This window comes from Rana temporaria, chromosome 2 (assembly GCF_905171775.1).
Source record: "Rana temporaria chromosome 2, aRanTem1.1, whole genome shotgun sequence".
Taxonomy (NCBI): Eukaryota; Metazoa; Chordata; class Amphibia; order Anura; family Ranidae; genus Rana; species Rana temporaria.
In genome coordinates this window covers 304,808,171-304,824,549 of record NC_053490.1, presented here as the reverse complement: position 1 = coordinate 304,824,549, position 16,379 = coordinate 304,808,171, and the positions used below count along the sequence as shown (strand labels likewise).

At 43.8% G+C, this 16,379-nt stretch overlaps 1 protein-coding gene across 1 annotated transcript in view; it reads right to left on the bottom strand.

Moving 5' to 3' along the window:
* The window catches only part of LOC120926967 (protein argonaute-1), a 193,802-nt gene that overhangs the window by 41,891 nt on the left and 135,532 nt on the right, over positions 1-16,379 (bottom strand). Inside the window, exons 10-11 of the mRNA XM_040337319.1 lie at positions 10,440-10,562; positions 7,468-7,601 (exon numbers count right to left, since the gene is read on the bottom strand). Of these exons, the coding sequence (XP_040193253.1) occupies positions 7,468-7,601; positions 10,440-10,562 (257 nt within the window). The remainder of the gene's footprint in view (positions 1-7,467; positions 7,602-10,439; positions 10,563-16,379) is intronic.

The following is a 16,379-nucleotide window of genomic DNA, read 5'->3' as shown; positions in this document are numbered from 1 at the left end:
GATGGAAAACGTGTTACTTATGCCGTGTACACACGATCAGTCAAACTGATGAGAACGGTCTGATGGATCATCAGACTGTTTTCATCGGATGGACCGATCGTGTGTACAGAGATTTAACTAGTTGCCGATCAGCCGTCGTCTTTTTTTTTGGCGGCAGGTCGGCTCCCCTGTGCGAGAGCCCGTAGCTCTACGTCGGCTCCCGCGCAGGCCAGCTCCCAGTCCTGTCAGGGAGAGAAATGCTGATCTTCTGTTCATACAATGTATGAACAGAAGATCAGTCATTTTCCCTAGTAAGTCCACCCCCCCCTACAGTTAGAACACACCCAGGGAACATACTTAACCCCTTCCCCACACCCGTGTTAACCCCTTCACTGGCAGTGGCATTTTTATAGAAATCCAATGCATTTTTATAGCACTAATCGCTATAAAAATGCCAATGGTCCCAAAAATGTGTCAAAAGTGTCCGAAGTGTCCGCCATAATGTCGCAGTACCGAGAAAATAAAATCGCTGATCGCCGCCATTACTAGTAAAAAAAGAATATTAATAAAAATGCCATAAAAATACTCCCTATTTTGTAAACGCTATAACTTTTGCGCAAACCAATCATTAAACGCTTATTGCGATTTTTTTTTTAACGAAAAATATGTAGAAGAATTTTTTTTTTTATATATATTTTTGGGGGATATTTATTATAGCAAAAAGTAAAAAATATAATTTTTTTTCAAAATTGTCGCTCTATTTTTGTTTAGAGCGCAAAAACTAAAAAACGCAGAGGTGATCGAATACCACCAAAATAAAGCTCTATTTGTGGGGAAAAAAGGATGCCAATTTTGTTTGGCGAGCCACGTCGCACGACTGCGCAATTGTCAGTTAAAGCGACGCAGTGCCGAATCGCAAAAAGTGCTCTGGTCTTCGACCAGCAATATAGTCCAGGGATTAAGTGGTTAAAGATAAATACAAAAACTAAAATTTTATACATTGCAGCTTACAAATCCTTAGATGTGATTGTTGAATCAGTGTTCTTTTTTCAATTTTTTTTTTTACATTTGGTATTACGTGGTGATCTTGCAATTAACACACCTTCTGTCCTTGGATGACTCACTTTCTGTAATGTATCTATGGAGGGGACGCACTATCACCCTAGGACAGAAAAGGTTTTAGGACTACAGATAACCTCCTGCTCTTCATAACACAGGGGGTCATTATCAGCTGCCAAGATTTCTGGTAGGATCAACAGGAACTTTTATCTATTATACAGGTAAAACAGAGGTGCTTTTTCTGTATAACTGTATTTGTTTTATCTGTATGGTCATTAACTACTAGCCGACCGCGCACCGTCATTATACGGCGGCAGGTCGGCTCTCCTGGGCGAGAGCCCGTAGCTATACGTCCGCTCTTCGAGCGGCCACTAGGGGCGCGTGCGGGCCGCCCGCTCGCCCCCGACTCCGGTGCGTGTGCCCGGCGGGCTCGATCGCCGCCGGGCACCCGCGATTGCTCGTTACAGAGCGGGGACCGGGAGCTGTGTGTGTAAACACAGAGCTCTCGGTCCTGTCAGCAGGGGAAATGCTGATCTTCTGTTCATACAATGTATGAACAGAGGATCAGTGTTTCCCCTAGTGAGGCCACCCCCCCCCACAGTAAGATAACACACAAGGGACATACTTAACCCCTTCCCCACCCCCTAGTGTTAACCTCTTCACTGCCAGTGGCATTTTTATAGTAATCCAATGCATTTTTATAGCACTGATCGCTATAAAAATGCCAATGGTCCCAAAAATTTGTCAAAAGTGTCCGAAGTGTCCGCCATAATGTCGCAGTACCGAAAAAAAAAATCGCTGATCGCCGCCATTACTAGTAAAAAAAATATATTAATAAAAATGCCATAAAAATACCCCCTATTTTGTAAACGCTATAACTTTTGCGCAAACCAATCAATAAACGCTTATTGCGATTTTTTTTAACGAAAAATGTGTAGAAGAATACGTATTAGCCTAAACTGAGGAAAAAAAATGTTTTTTATATATTTTTGGGGGATATTTATTACAGCAAAAAGTAAAAAAATATTCATTTTTTTCAAAATTGTCGCTCTATTTTTGTTTATAGCGCAAAAAAATAAAAACCGCAGAGGTGATCAAATACCACCAAAAGAAAGCTCTATTTGTGGGAAAAAAAGGACGGCAATTTTGTTTGGGAGCCACGTCGCACGACCGCGCAATTGTCAGTTAAAGCGGCGCAGTCCCAAATCGCAAAAAGTGCTCTGGTCTTTGGGCAGCAATATGGTCCGGGGGTTAAGTGGTTAAGGGGGTTGTAAAGGCAAAAAATGTTTTCCCTAAATAGCTTCCTTTACCTTAGTGCAGTCATCCTTCACTTACCTCATCCTTCCATTTTGCTTTTAAATGTCCTTATTTCTTCTGAGAAATCCTCACTTCCTATTCTTTCGTCTGTAACTTCACACAGTAATGCAAGGCTTTCTCCCTGGTATGGAGAAAGCCTCTTGAGGGAGGAGGGGGCGAGCAGGCAAGTCAGGACGCTCTCTACTTTGCAGATAGAGAAAGGAGCTGTGTGTTAGTGGGCATCCTGACACTCCTGCTCGCCCCCTCCCCCCTCAAGAGGCTTTCTCCACACCAGGGAGAAATTACGCATTACTGTGTGTAGTTATAGACAGAAGAACGGGAAGTGAGGATTTCTCAGAAGAAATAAGGACATTTAAAAGCAAAATCGAAGGATGAGGTAAGTGAAGGAGGACTGCACTAAGGTAAATTCCTTTGGGATTTGTTTAAATTGCTAGGATATACAGTTGTCCTGCTTTCTACTAGCCATTTTTTTTCTATAAATTCTTTATTTTTCACAAGTTTCACGTTACAGATTATCACATTTCATATCATCAGTTTATATAAACTATGGCAAAGAAGGGAGAAAGAGATGGAGAGACACCATTGCAGTCCTATCCTTTCCTTCTCTCCTTAGTTCTTCTCTGGTTCTGTGTAACTTCTCATTTTCTCTTTAACCACTTAAGACCCGGACCAAAATGCAGCTAAAGGAAATTGCCCCTTTTTGCGATTCGGCACTGCGTCGCTTTAACTGACCATTGCGACGTGGCTCCCAAACAAAATTGGCGTCCTTTTTTCCCCACAAATAGAGCTTTCTTTTGGTGGTATTTGATCACCTCTGCGGTTTTTATTTTTTGCGCTATAAACAAAAATAGAGCGTCAATTTTGAAAAAAATTCAATATTATTTACTTTTTGCTATAATAAATATCCCCCAAAAATATATAAAACATATTTGTTTCCTCAGTTCAGGCCGATACGTATTCTTCTACCTATTTTTGGTAAAAAAAAATCGCAATAAGCGTTTATCGGTTGGTTTGCGCAAAATTTATAGCGTTTACAAAAAATAAGGGATAGTTTTATTGCATTTTTATAATATTTTTTTTTTTTAACTACTAATGGCGGCATATATCGGCGTGAAGGGGTCGTTAAGTGGTTAACCCTTATTTGATCACCTCTGCGGTTTTTATTTTTTGCGCTTTAAACAAAAATAGAGTGACAGTTTTAAAAAAAATGCAATATTTTATTCTATAATGAATATCCCCCAAAAATATATAAAAAAAATATTTTTTCCTCAGTTTAGGCCGATACGTATTCTTCTACATATTTTTGGTAAAAAAAAAAATCGCAATAAGCGTTTATCGGTTGGTTTGCGCAAAATGTATAGCGTTTACAAAATAGGGGATAGTTTTATTGCATTTTTATAAAAAAAAAATTTTTTACTACTAATGGCGGCGATCAGCGATTTTTTTCGTGACTGCGACATTATGGCGGACTCTTCGGACAATTTTGACACATTTTTGGGACCATTGTCATTTTCACAGCAAAAAATGCATTTAAAATGCATTGTTTATTGTGAAAATTACAATTGCAGTTTGGGAGTTAACCACAGGGGGCGCTGATGGGATTATGTGTGACCTCAATTGTGTTTACAACTGTAGGGGGGTGTGGCTGTAGGTGTGACATCATCGATTGTGTCCCTCTATAAAAGGGATCACATGATCGATGACGCTGCCACAGTAAAGAACGGGGAAGCCGTGTTTACACACGGCTCTCCCCGTTCTTCAGCTCCGGGGACCGATCGCGGGACTCCAGCGGCGATCGGGTCCGTGAGTCCGGTGGTCACGGAGCTTCGGACCGGGTCGCGGGCGCGTGGTCGCGACCCCACGGCAGGGCTTAAAGGACAACGTACCTATACGTTGATGTGCCCAGCCGTGCCATTCTTCCGTATATCGGCGTGAAGGGGTCGTTAAGTGGTTAACCCTTAACCGGGGTGAGCAGCAGTTTCTCTATACCCATGTGTTTTGTCCCTTCTGTTAAGTGGTTAACTTACTTCTCGTTATTGCCCTCCCCCTCCCTCTTCCCACCTCCTTCGGGTAGGAACCCCAAATAAAAACGCCAACAATGCAGGTTGTCTATTTGCTCCCCCTCCCATCCCAGGCCCACCCCCCTCACTCCTCCCTGTATTTCAAATATGGGGCCCATATCGTCCGATATCTCTCATCCTGATCTTTCATTGCCATTGTGAGATTCTCCATGTGTTGGATTTCATCAAATCTCGCTAGCCATTGTGCTCTGGATGGGGGGTTCTCCTTTTTCCACAGGGCCGGGATACACGCCCTCGCGGCTATGATAAGGTGTCTTAACAATGAATTTTTATATTTTTCCATTGACATAGGAATATCTAGTATTAAAATAGCTGCTGGCCTGTCTTCTAAGAAGATTCCTGTAATTTTTTTAATAGTTTCTATTACCATTTTCCAGAATTCCTGTATTTTTGCACATTGCCAAGAGATATGCAGTAATGTCCCTTCTGCTGCATGACATCTCCAGCAAGCATCTGACGTCTGAGGATATATTCGATGCAGTACTGTTGGTGTTCTATACCATCTGGTTAGAATTTTGTATCCTCCCTCCTGGTATTTACTTGCTACTGAGGCCTTGTGGGTAAACCGCAAGACCCTCTCTTTCTGTTCTTGGGAAAATGTTAGTCCCAGATCTCTCTCCCATGCTTATATGAATGTAAGTTCTTGTGGTATGTCTAAATTAATTAGTGTTGCATAAAAATGTGACAGTGAGTGTCTCAGAGGGTTCCCCTCTAAGCATATCTGCTCAAATTTTGACAATGTTCTAACTTCTGTATATGTGTTTGCTTTTGTCCGTAGAAACGCTTCTAGTTACAACAGCCGGAAAAAATCTAATTCTGGTATAATTTCTCTTTCAATCTCTCTCCTTGTCATTAATCGGTTGTCTTTTTAAAAATGAATGATCCTGCTAATGCCCCTTTGTCGCAGAGCATTAAATCTTGGATCTATCAGGCCTGGTTGAAATGCCTTAGTGCCCAGGATCAGAGTCATCGGACTCGGATACCTAGACATATTTGTTTTTTCAAAGATCTTTTTAATTATTCGCATGGTGGCTCCTATTGTTGGGTGTTTCTTTACATCTGCTGTTATTTCAGCTTCTGGGATCCAACCCAGGCATTCCAATGGTATTTCTACCGTTGCTTGCTCCATTTTTATCCAGGGTTTTTTATTCCACCCACACCACTCCACCACTCTGACTAAGTGAGATGCTTCCTGATACTTTACCGGGTCTGGAAACCCGATCCCTCCTTCCCCTTTGGGGAGTGACAGAATAGCTCTTCTTACTCACGCCGGTTTTCCCGCCCATATCAATTTCAGGAATCTTGACCTCAGTTCCCTTAGGAAACTTTGTGGGATCTTAATTGGTAGGGCCTGTATTAAATACAGAAGTTTTGGAAGCACATTCATCTTTAGTATTTTTGTCCGCCCAAACCATGTAAAGATTTCCTTATCCCATCTCGCTAGATCTAGTTTTATTCGTCTAACCAGTGCTTCATAGTTAAATTCAAATAATTTATTTAGATTCCTCTACTAGCCATTTTCAAACTAGTGCACAGTGCAGTGTATACCCAGGCTCATGCTCTGACCCTCTAAAATGCCAGGAATATGGGCATCAAAGCTGGCTTCCCAATGGGAGGCGATTAGCAACATGGGACCCAGAAGACTTGGTGAAAAAGGAGGATGAAGTGGCAGGCAAAGCAGTTTCTTTACACATATATTTCATCTGTTTATTCAGCCGTTTGCCTGGAGTTAAGTTTTAAAGGACAAACCTCTCCTCTACAAGTAAATTGAATATCCCTGAAAAAGGAGCATTTGTGCCCACGAAGTGCTGCGAAAAGATAAATTTGATCTGACAATTCATATAACCCACACATACACAAATTTAAATAACAATTATTAATATGACTAAAAAATCATGAATTAATCCCCCAGGAGACCCAGTGTATATTGCACTCGGTCGGTAGGAAATAAAAGAACATAGGGGTTGATTTACTAAAGGCAAAACGACTGTACATTTTGCAAATGCAAATTGCACTCTACAAGGGCATTTGCTTCAAAGCCTAGTATATGTGGTGAAGTTTCACTTTGCAAAGGATACCCAATTACATGTAAGAAAAGTAAAAACAAAATAACTAGATTACCTGATCATAGGCACATTACCAAGTACCTGTGAACTGGTAATCCATATATATGTACTACAGAACACAAAGTACAGTGCAGATTGGTGTACGTTACTGTAGTGTACACTGTACAGACACTGAACTTTGTGTATGCTCCCTCTGTCTGTGTACAGCCTCATGTGCTGGCTACTCTCTGCCCTTGAACACATCTCCCTTTTGTTTTCACCAGCGCTCTATTTTCCTGAAATGTTTGACACTGATGGCCCCTCCATCATCACTATTATCACTCCCTTTTGTTGTCTCCTGCAGCTGCAGATGAAACAGGGAGGGAGGAACTACGAGTACAGGTACTGCCATTCACTTTTTTTGTTACAGGCACACTGTATAATGCACAAGGAGCATATGAAGATGTCCTTGGGTTGACAGGCTCCACTGTCATACTACGATGAGCTGCAGTGCTGGTCTCTAGAGTGGCCCCTGCAGCCAGGGACAAGCACTGACACTCACAAAGTATGTCTCCTTGCTTAAAGCACCTTGCTCAGCAACCACAACTGGGACTGGAATGAGACCAAGTGATCCATGCACTAGGCCCATGGGGGGGTTCAAAAAACAATTTCTTCTTTGTAGTGATACTTCTTTAAATCTTAGCTTCTGTAAATGCCCTCTCTTCTTCCTTAGTATTTGTTTGCTAAGCAGGTCTAAACCAGAATAAAAGAAAGCTCAACTTCCATGATACAATATAGGATATTTGTAGTAGTGTTTTTAATCAGTGTGTTGTAGTGGAGAGGACTCAACTGCACATTATCTGCATTGATATTGTAAGGAATAGCTCATTTGAAACAGTATCTTAATATTCAATTAGGTCTGAGTTCTTCTGTAGACACAAATTTCAGCAAACCTTTTCTACCTCCTGCATTATATTCCCACTCACTTTAGCACTTCTTCCCGGCATTGTTTCTGCGGAGCAAAGCAAGCAATGGCCCAAACTTTGATCTCAATGCCGTTGTAGAACTGCTTTCCTCTCATGTCCCACACTCCTTGGTTTGGAGTTGCAATAGCTCTATTCTAGGAGAGGAAAAACAAACATTGGGTATTATTTACTACCATAGCTCAGATTGATAAAGGCTCATTGTAAAAATTGTACTGCAAATCGCATCAAACATAAATTCAAATACCCACAGTACACCCATGAACACATAGATGTTATGTTCTAGCTAAAACTTTATCTGTAATGCAGATAGATAACAAATATACACTATATGGGCAATGTGATTGGACATCTGGCCATCACATCCATTGTATATGAGTTTATTAGACATTTTAAACCAAAATGATGGCTTTAATAAGAAAGTGCCACCTCTCCACCTTGCAGCTATAACAGCTTCCTCTCTTCTTTAAAGGCTTTCCATAATACAAAATATTTGTGAGGTCAGATACTGATGGTAAACCAACTGGATCACATATGATGTTTTAATTCATCAGTAAGGTGATTAATAGGTTTGAGGTCAGGGCTCTCTGCAGGTCACTCGAGTTCCATATTAAACCATGTTTCTCCGCACATGGCTTTGTGCACAGGGGCACACACTGAAACAGAAGAGGGCTTTCCTCAAATCTATTGCTACAAAAACCTTGCATAAAGAGCAGAATTGTCTAATAAAACTTTGTATACTGTATCTATAACATTACCCTTGAATGCCTGAACAAAACTATTTGGACAAGTGCCCATATACTTTTAGCATATAATGGTCAAGTGTCTACAAACTTTTGACCATATAGTGTATGCACCTTAAGATGTGAAAATAGAAATTCTGACTTACCTGTAAAATCCATATCATGGAGTACAGTACAGGAAACATGAGTTGATTCTTAGACAATAGATTATATATGGTGCTACCTTCTGGTGATTGGACACTGGCATAAGATTTACTGGGATCATCCCCCAGTTTAATTAGCAATAAAGGGCTGCACATCACTATTATGTACACCAGGGTTAGGCAACCTTAAAGAGGAGGAGATCTACCTGAACAACATGGGAGAAGTCAAAGACGCTCACTTCACAGTGGGCATTTGGCGCCTAATTAAGCTCAAAAATCAATCAATCAATCAATCAATCAATCAATCAATCAAAGATCATCACAAACAGTGTCACATCCTTACACCTGATTTAAACCTCTAATTGCTGCACTACTGTGTCGCAATTGCATGCATTGCACAGCAATCATGGGTTTAAATCAGGTAGTGGAGGCAGCAACATATTGCCTCCTTGCCACCCAACACACTCAGATCGCTTTTCAGAGGAGCAGCAGTGCCTGTTGTACTTGTGAATGAACCCTTGCATTCGGAAGTGGCACCCTTAGGGCTCGTTCACACGTAAAGTAAAACGCTTTCAGAAAGTGCACCAAACCCATAGGATATAATAGCTAATATATACTATGGCTAACCGCAGCAAACCTGCAGGAAAGCTGCAGGTACACTGCCCTGCACCCATGGTGTGAGTAAACGACAGCACATCAGTGTGAAAGCAGCCCTATACTATTATGCCCAGTGTATTGCTTGACACTGACCTGAAAAACTCGTCTTTCCTGCTGCTGGCACCACTCTGGAGACTGTTATTCAAGATAAGAGGTGGAGTGCAGTTGGTATCATTCCGCATGGGACAGGAGCCACCATTACAGAGGAGGCATCGGCTTATGCGGCTCTTGCTCCCCACTAAAGCTCCAACTGAAATTTGTAGTGTTATGGCTAACCAGCTCCACTATATACATGGTTTGGTAAAGCTAGTCTGTCCCTAATCACCAAAGGTACAAGACAACTTTATGTGCTAGGTCACTCTGTGTCACATCACAAATGTGGGAGTACTAATGTAATTAAAACATATTCCAGGTGCAACAGTGAGCTCTTTGTCTGTGAATGCTCTGCCTGCTTATGGCTGGCAGAACTAAATAATGTGTTACTAACTCTCACCTGCACTAGACTGAGACCCAGGGATCATGGGATATGCAGTTTTTTCACAGAAAAATTAAGTTCTATGTGTATGGGCTAACAATTGACATAATTTGCAGGTGAAAAAAGCAAGGAGCAGATAGAATGGGTTATAATGCTTTTCACAGGCAAGGCTCTGATGCAACAGCTGCAGACCACATGGTCCACAACCTGAGCAGGATCGAGCGCCTCTAGTAATAATCACTTGTTTGAAAGGTGGAATAAATCATACTTCTTGGACTTAGCTGGCTTCCTAGGGTCCTATTCCTATGTGTACACATGCTATTTTCTAAATTTCCATGGTTAACCCCAAGCCTGGCTAGTATTTCCCCTATGAGTTTAGGATAATCCTGGGCATCCCAAGACTGTAAGTCAATGTAGGGCTACCCTGTTAGAAAGGGTTCTAGCAAATCAGCACGCTGTGCCTTGGGTAATTTCTCACATTCAGTGACTCTTATGCCCTGTACACACGATCGGAGTTTCCGTCTGAATAAACTTTGATGGGTTTTTGCGACGGAATTCCGTTCAAGCTGTCTTTCATACACACAGACACACCAAATTCCAACTGTCAAAAACGTGGCGACGTACAACACTACGACAAGCCTAAAAATGAAGTCCAATGCTTCCGAGCATGCGTCAAATTGTTTCCTAGCATGCATGTTTTTTTCTCCGTCGCACTTCCATACAGACGAACGGAATTTCCGATAGAATTTTTTTCGGTTGGAAAAAAAGTTTTTGTGTTGACTGTACATTTAAGCAGTTTGCCTCTTGCAGTAGCTGACTAGTCTGCTGTTGGGCAACACTGCACTATTGCTGGTTAGCATTTGCCAATATAAGTTGTTTTATAAGAACACTAACCATGTCACAACATGCCTTATACATTACATTGTACTTACTCTATAAAGAAGATTTTTAACTTACCCGTCCTCCATATTGTAAAATAGGTGCTGGAAGGACCCTTCCTGTGACTTCTGTCATATCATCTTTAACTTTGATCCCAAATTCCTGGATATACGGGTCCAGATTATAACTTGCATTTTTCATCTGTGGCAATAGAAGAAGACATATTACACTGACATAACACAAATAGATGGAATGTAATATAATGTACACAATCTCCACTAGCTGTTATTTTCAATCAGAAATGTTTGACTTTGACACAGGCTTGATATTCATAGACCTGAGGTATAGGCTGGTACCTTCAGGTGATTGGACACTGGAAAAGCTTCTGAAGGACACGCCGTGTAGGTGTCCCCCTATAATCCTACCCCACTTAGTCCTCATTTGTATTGTAGCAAACAATGCATAGTAATGCAGGAGCAGAAGGGGGGGTTTCCTGTGTCTTGTACTAAAATATTTGGAATTTATAGGCAAGTCAAAATTTATTTTATCGCAATTGTACAGTACAGGACACAGGCTTGATAGACATCGACCCTGCAATGATCCCAAGCAATGGAGAAGAGGGATGGGCAACAACAAGAGAAACATAGCTGTGCCAACAGACCACACACAGAGTGCTGGTGAAAAAATCTTATGGCCAAAACATGCATTTGCAGAAGAAATTTTTGAGCAGAAGACCAGGTGGTTCGCTTTTACAAAGCTGGGAAACACAGGCTTGATGTTGGAATACATATCAAAGCATTTCAATCATAGAGGACTGAAAACAAGAAAGACTGATATGAACACACTGACTAATAAGTGATTAGTCCAAAAATATACATTTTATTTAGTTAAATAGCACATACTATGAGGGAATAGTGTGTGGAGGGGGGCTAAAATCAATTACAATGGGATCTGGGCCAATAAGGACTTTAATCAGATCAACACATTAACATACACATTATAGACGATAGACATAACAAAAAACACATATATAGACCGTCCGGACGTCAGTTAGCAAAGGAGGACTGTCTATCTCTGATGGGGAAATCCCAGATGAACAACTAGTTAATAAGTGTGTGAGATAGCAGAGACATACTGTCCTTCTTAGTCTCCTGGGGGCTCGAGCTGCTGAAAAGGGATAGAACCAAAGAGAAGAGAAGAGGAGAAGAAGTAAATTGGGCTGCAGCCGTGGTAAAGATGTTGGAATACCCAGGAAACTCCTACCGATCTGGGAGTTTGAGCACTTATTAGTGCAAGAGGTGCTTTGTCCTTTAGGGTATAAACACTTGAGATTAGTTGACTTATCCACCTAGTGATATTGGATCTTGAAGCAGGGTGTCCCTTGTGAGGTACTGAGGATAGGACAATAGGGAAGTCTGTCTTCCTGATAGGACCTGTACATAGAACTCTGATGGCTCTGACCAAGTCCAAACAGTGAAGATCAATCACCTTTGGGTGCTTTGGAGCAGGGCACAACGAAGGAAGGATTATGTCTTTATTAAGGTGGAAGGCTAAAACTACCTTAGGAAGAAAGGAGGGACTTGGGCATAAGACAATTTTGTCCTTGTGAAGAATGAGGAATGGCTCCTCACAAGAGAGAGCCACTACCTGACAGACATGACAGCAGCCAAGAAGGCGAACTTGCAGAAGAGCATATACAAAGGAAGTTCTCTGACAGATTCAAAAAGTTAGTTTCTGCAAGGCAGAGAGAACCAAAGTGAGGTCGCAAGGAAGTAAAGGGTGCTATAAGTGCAGTTTGATTTGAGAAACAACTTGAATAAAGGTCTTTACAAGGGAATGCAAATTGAGTATGTCTGTGTAGCATGTTCTTCTGTGTCAGTTTGCAATGAGGATCAGCAATTTCTTCGTTTGCTATTTTGTGCAGGAGTCAAGGCAGAATTTTCATTGGAGGAAAAGCATAGATTATCCTAAAATGAGTCCAGGGAACTTAAAGGCCCCGTACACACGACCGAGTTTCTCGGCAGAATTCAGCCAGAAACTCGATCGGAGCCGTATTCTGCCGAGAAACCCGGTCGTGTGTACACTTTTGGCCGAGGAAGCCGACGAGGAACTCGTCGAGCCAAATATGTTCTCTATTTCCTCGTTAGTCAATGGGGAAACTTGGCTCGCCGAGATCCTCGGCGGCTTCACAAGGAACTCGATGAGCAAAACAATGTGTTTTGCCCGTCGAGTTCCTCGGACGTGTGTACGGGGCCTGAGAGCATTCAGTGTCAGCTCTTAAGGACCTTTGGTCTTAGCCACAAGCAGAGGTAACGTGAAATTTAACCCGGAGGCCAGGATATCTACAGTCCAGGGTGGTAGAATGGGCAACAATGCAAGAAGTTGGGATGATCGGCTCAGGTTCAAGAGTGGGCTCCTCCGTCCAAAGTGTCAAAGGACCTAGAGAGCGCATCAGCCTGACCGTTGCAGGAACCAGGTTTGTACGTAATCGTGAAATTAAAAACGGGAAAAGAAGAGACTCCACCTGGCCTGTCTGGGATTCAGACGTTTAGCATTCTGTAAGTACTGTAGATTCTTGTGATCGGTGAAGATCGTTATGGAGGGGAACCCTCCAAAAGATGCCACTCTTCTAGCGCCAATTTGATTGCAAGAAGTTCCCGGTCGCCGATGGCATAATTTCTCTCAGCCTGGGAATTTTTTTTGGAAAAGAATGCACATGGTTGACGTCTCTTCTCAAAGAGTTGAAGAAGCACCGCTCCCACCCCCACTGAAGAAGCATCCACTTCAATAAAAAATGCCTCCCCAGGATTTGGTCTCCTCAAGAGAGGTCCAGAGACAAAGGCCTGTTTCAGATCGTGAAACGCAGAGACAGCTTCGGGGGGCCAGTCTTTGGCATTAGGACCCTTCTTGGTCAAAGCGATAATAGGCGCGGCAATGGAAGAGAAATTCCTTATGAACTGCCTATAATAGTTTGTGAAGCCAAGAAAGCGCTGTGTGGCCTTGAGGCTAGCAGGAAGAGGCCAGTTGGTAATGGCTAAGACCTTCCCAGGATCCATACAAAGCCCCAAACTTGAGACAAAGCATCCCAAAAATAGGACCTCAGAACATTCAAAGGAACATTTCTCCAGCTTGTCATAGAGATTATTCTCTCTAAGGCGCTGGAGTACAGTGCGGACATGGTTTCTGTGGATACGCAGATTTTCCAAAAAGATAAGAATGTCATCCAGATAGATGACAACAAACTGGTACAGCAGGTCCCTGAAGATTTCATTGACAAAGTTTTGAAATACGGCTGGGGCATTACATAACCCAAAAGGCATGACCAGGTATTCGTAATGGCCGTCTCGAGTGTTAAACGCAGTCTTCCATTCATCACCTTCTTGTATTCGAATGAGGTTGTAAGCCCCTCTGAGATCCAACTTGGTGAAAATGGAGGCACCCTTCAACCTATCGAATAGCTCAGATATTAAGGGTAAGGCTCCGTACAGACGACCGAACATGTCTGCTGAAACTGGTCCGCGGACCAGTTTCAGCAGACATGTTCGGTCGTGTGTAGGCCCGAGCGGGCAGGATTCCAGCAAACATTTGCCCGCCGGGCCTTTTCACAGCGGGCAAATATTTCCGGACTTGTTTTAAAACAGCCCGCTGGAATCCTGTCCCCTCGGACATGTTCGGTCGTCTGTACAGACCTACCGTACATGTCCGAGCGCCCGCCATCCCTCGCATGCGTCGAATGACTTTGACGCATGCGTGGAAGCATTTAACTGGCAGGGCCGCCCACGTCGCCGCGGCGACGGAGCGGACACGCCCCGCGTATTGTTTACGCGCGGATTTCTGTATGATGGCGAGTACAGCCACCATACAGAAATCCCCGGGCATACATGTATGGTGAAAACGCTCCGGCGGACCGGTTTCATCGTACGTGTATGCTCATCTGTACGCGGCATAAGGGGTATCGATTTTTAATAGTAACAGCGTTTAAGCCTCGATAATCAATGCAGGGTCTCAAGGTACCATCCTTCTTGGCAACAAAAAAGAACCCTGCTCCTGCAGGCGACGAGGATATCCGGATGAAACCTCTCTCAAGATTCTCTGCGACATACTCAGACATGGCCTGGGTCTCTGGGATGGACAAAGGGTAGGTACGACCCCTGGGCAGAGTTGCTCCGGGAAAAAGGTCAATGGCACAGTCAAAAGACCTGTCGGGAGGAAGCACCTCAGCTGACTTCTTACAGAACACATCCCGGTAATCGCTGTATGCAGTGGGAAGATCAGAAGATACAGATGTGGTAGCAACCGAAACTCTCTCCTTGGGGGTCACCTTGGAAAGACATGACGAGAAACATGAAAGGCCCCAAGCCAGGATCTGCCCAGAGACCCAGTCCACATGGGGAGAGTGGAGCCGTAGCCAAGGAAGGCTCAATACAATGGGGGTAGAGGCTTTGGGTAGGATGAGAAAGGATATCCACTCCTGGTGGAGAATCCCTACCAACATCCTAATAGGTAGTGTCTGGAAGCAAATAGGGCCCCCTGGGAGAACAGTGCCATCAATTGCTGAGACTACCAACGGCATAGAGAGGGGTGAAAGGGTGAGCTTCAGAGAAGAAGCAGTTCTCCAGTCCATAAAGTTGCCTGCAGCCCCGGAATCCAGATATGCAAGGGTCGACTGGGGAGAAGTGCTTACATGAAGGGACACCGGAAGGAGAAGACGGGAAGGTGATGTTTGTGGGTCCAATACTCCACCTTCTAAATGTATTAGACCCGAGCATTTCCCGGACGAAGCGAGCAGGAGTCACGAAAGTGGACCTTGCTTCAACTGTAGAGGCACAAGCCCAGCGTTCTGCGCCTAGCATGTTCTTCGGGGGTTAGTCTGGTCCGACCCAGCTGCATAGGTCCCTTAGCAGGCAGAGGATGCTCCACGGGACGAAGCGAGGGGAGCTCAGAGTGGCTAGGGCCTAGGGAGTGTTTTGACGTCTTTTTTTCTATGGACCTCTCCTGAAAACGAATATCGATCTGGTTGCATAAGGAGAGGACATCGTCCAGACCGACGGGGATGGTTCTTCCCGCTAATTCGTCTTTTACTCGGTCAGAGAGGCCATGTAAAAAGGCCGCGACCAGGGCCTCATTGTTCCAGCTCAATTCAGCTGAGAGGATACGGAACTGGAGAGCATATTGTCCCACTGAACGGGATTCTTGGCGGAGACGTAAAAGAGCACTAGCCGCTGAAGAAACCCGAGCCGGCTCCTTGAAGATGTTACGAAAGAGCTTCAAGAAGTCAGACAAGCTGGAAACTACCGGATCATTCTTCTCCCACATGGGGGCAACCCAGGCTAGAGCTTCACCGGAAAGGAGAGAAATAATATAGGCTACCTTAGCCCGATCAGACAGGAAGTTTGGATGGATGAGGAATTGGCTAAGAAACCCCCTGCAGGCCTTGGAGTCTCCCGAAAAACGGATTGGAGGTGGTAGTTTCAGCGAATGCGACTCTGCGACTGGTTGCACTTGGGGTTGCGGATTGGGGGGTCCTCAACGAGGTCTGAAGCTGTTCAAAGCGGGAAGCCAGATCCTGTAGGAATCGCATCGCTTGAATCTGATTAGCTTCAGTCTGTGAACTATGCCCTGTAATGGATCGTCTGCGGGGCGCAGCACGTCGGCCGGGTTCATGGCTGTTCAAACTGTCTTGCATACGCACTGTCAGACCAAATTCCGACCGTCCAAAACGCGGTGACGTAAAACTCTCAGTTTACCTGTGGCCAGGTGACAGATGTACCCCGTTGGAGACAGAACCACGCACCATAGGTCCTCACTAAGGCGGTTCCTATGCTGAACACAGGGTTGTAAACTTTATAAATGGTGTCATGCGGCTGAAAAGAGATGTCGTCTGTGTCCCAGGGTGTACAAGGGTGTAACACGTGTTACACCCTTGTACACCCTGGGACACAGACGACATTAGTGTACCTGTAAGGTATCTGTTGTCCCAGTGGGCCCCAGGACCACTTATTCTAGCACAGCTGACGT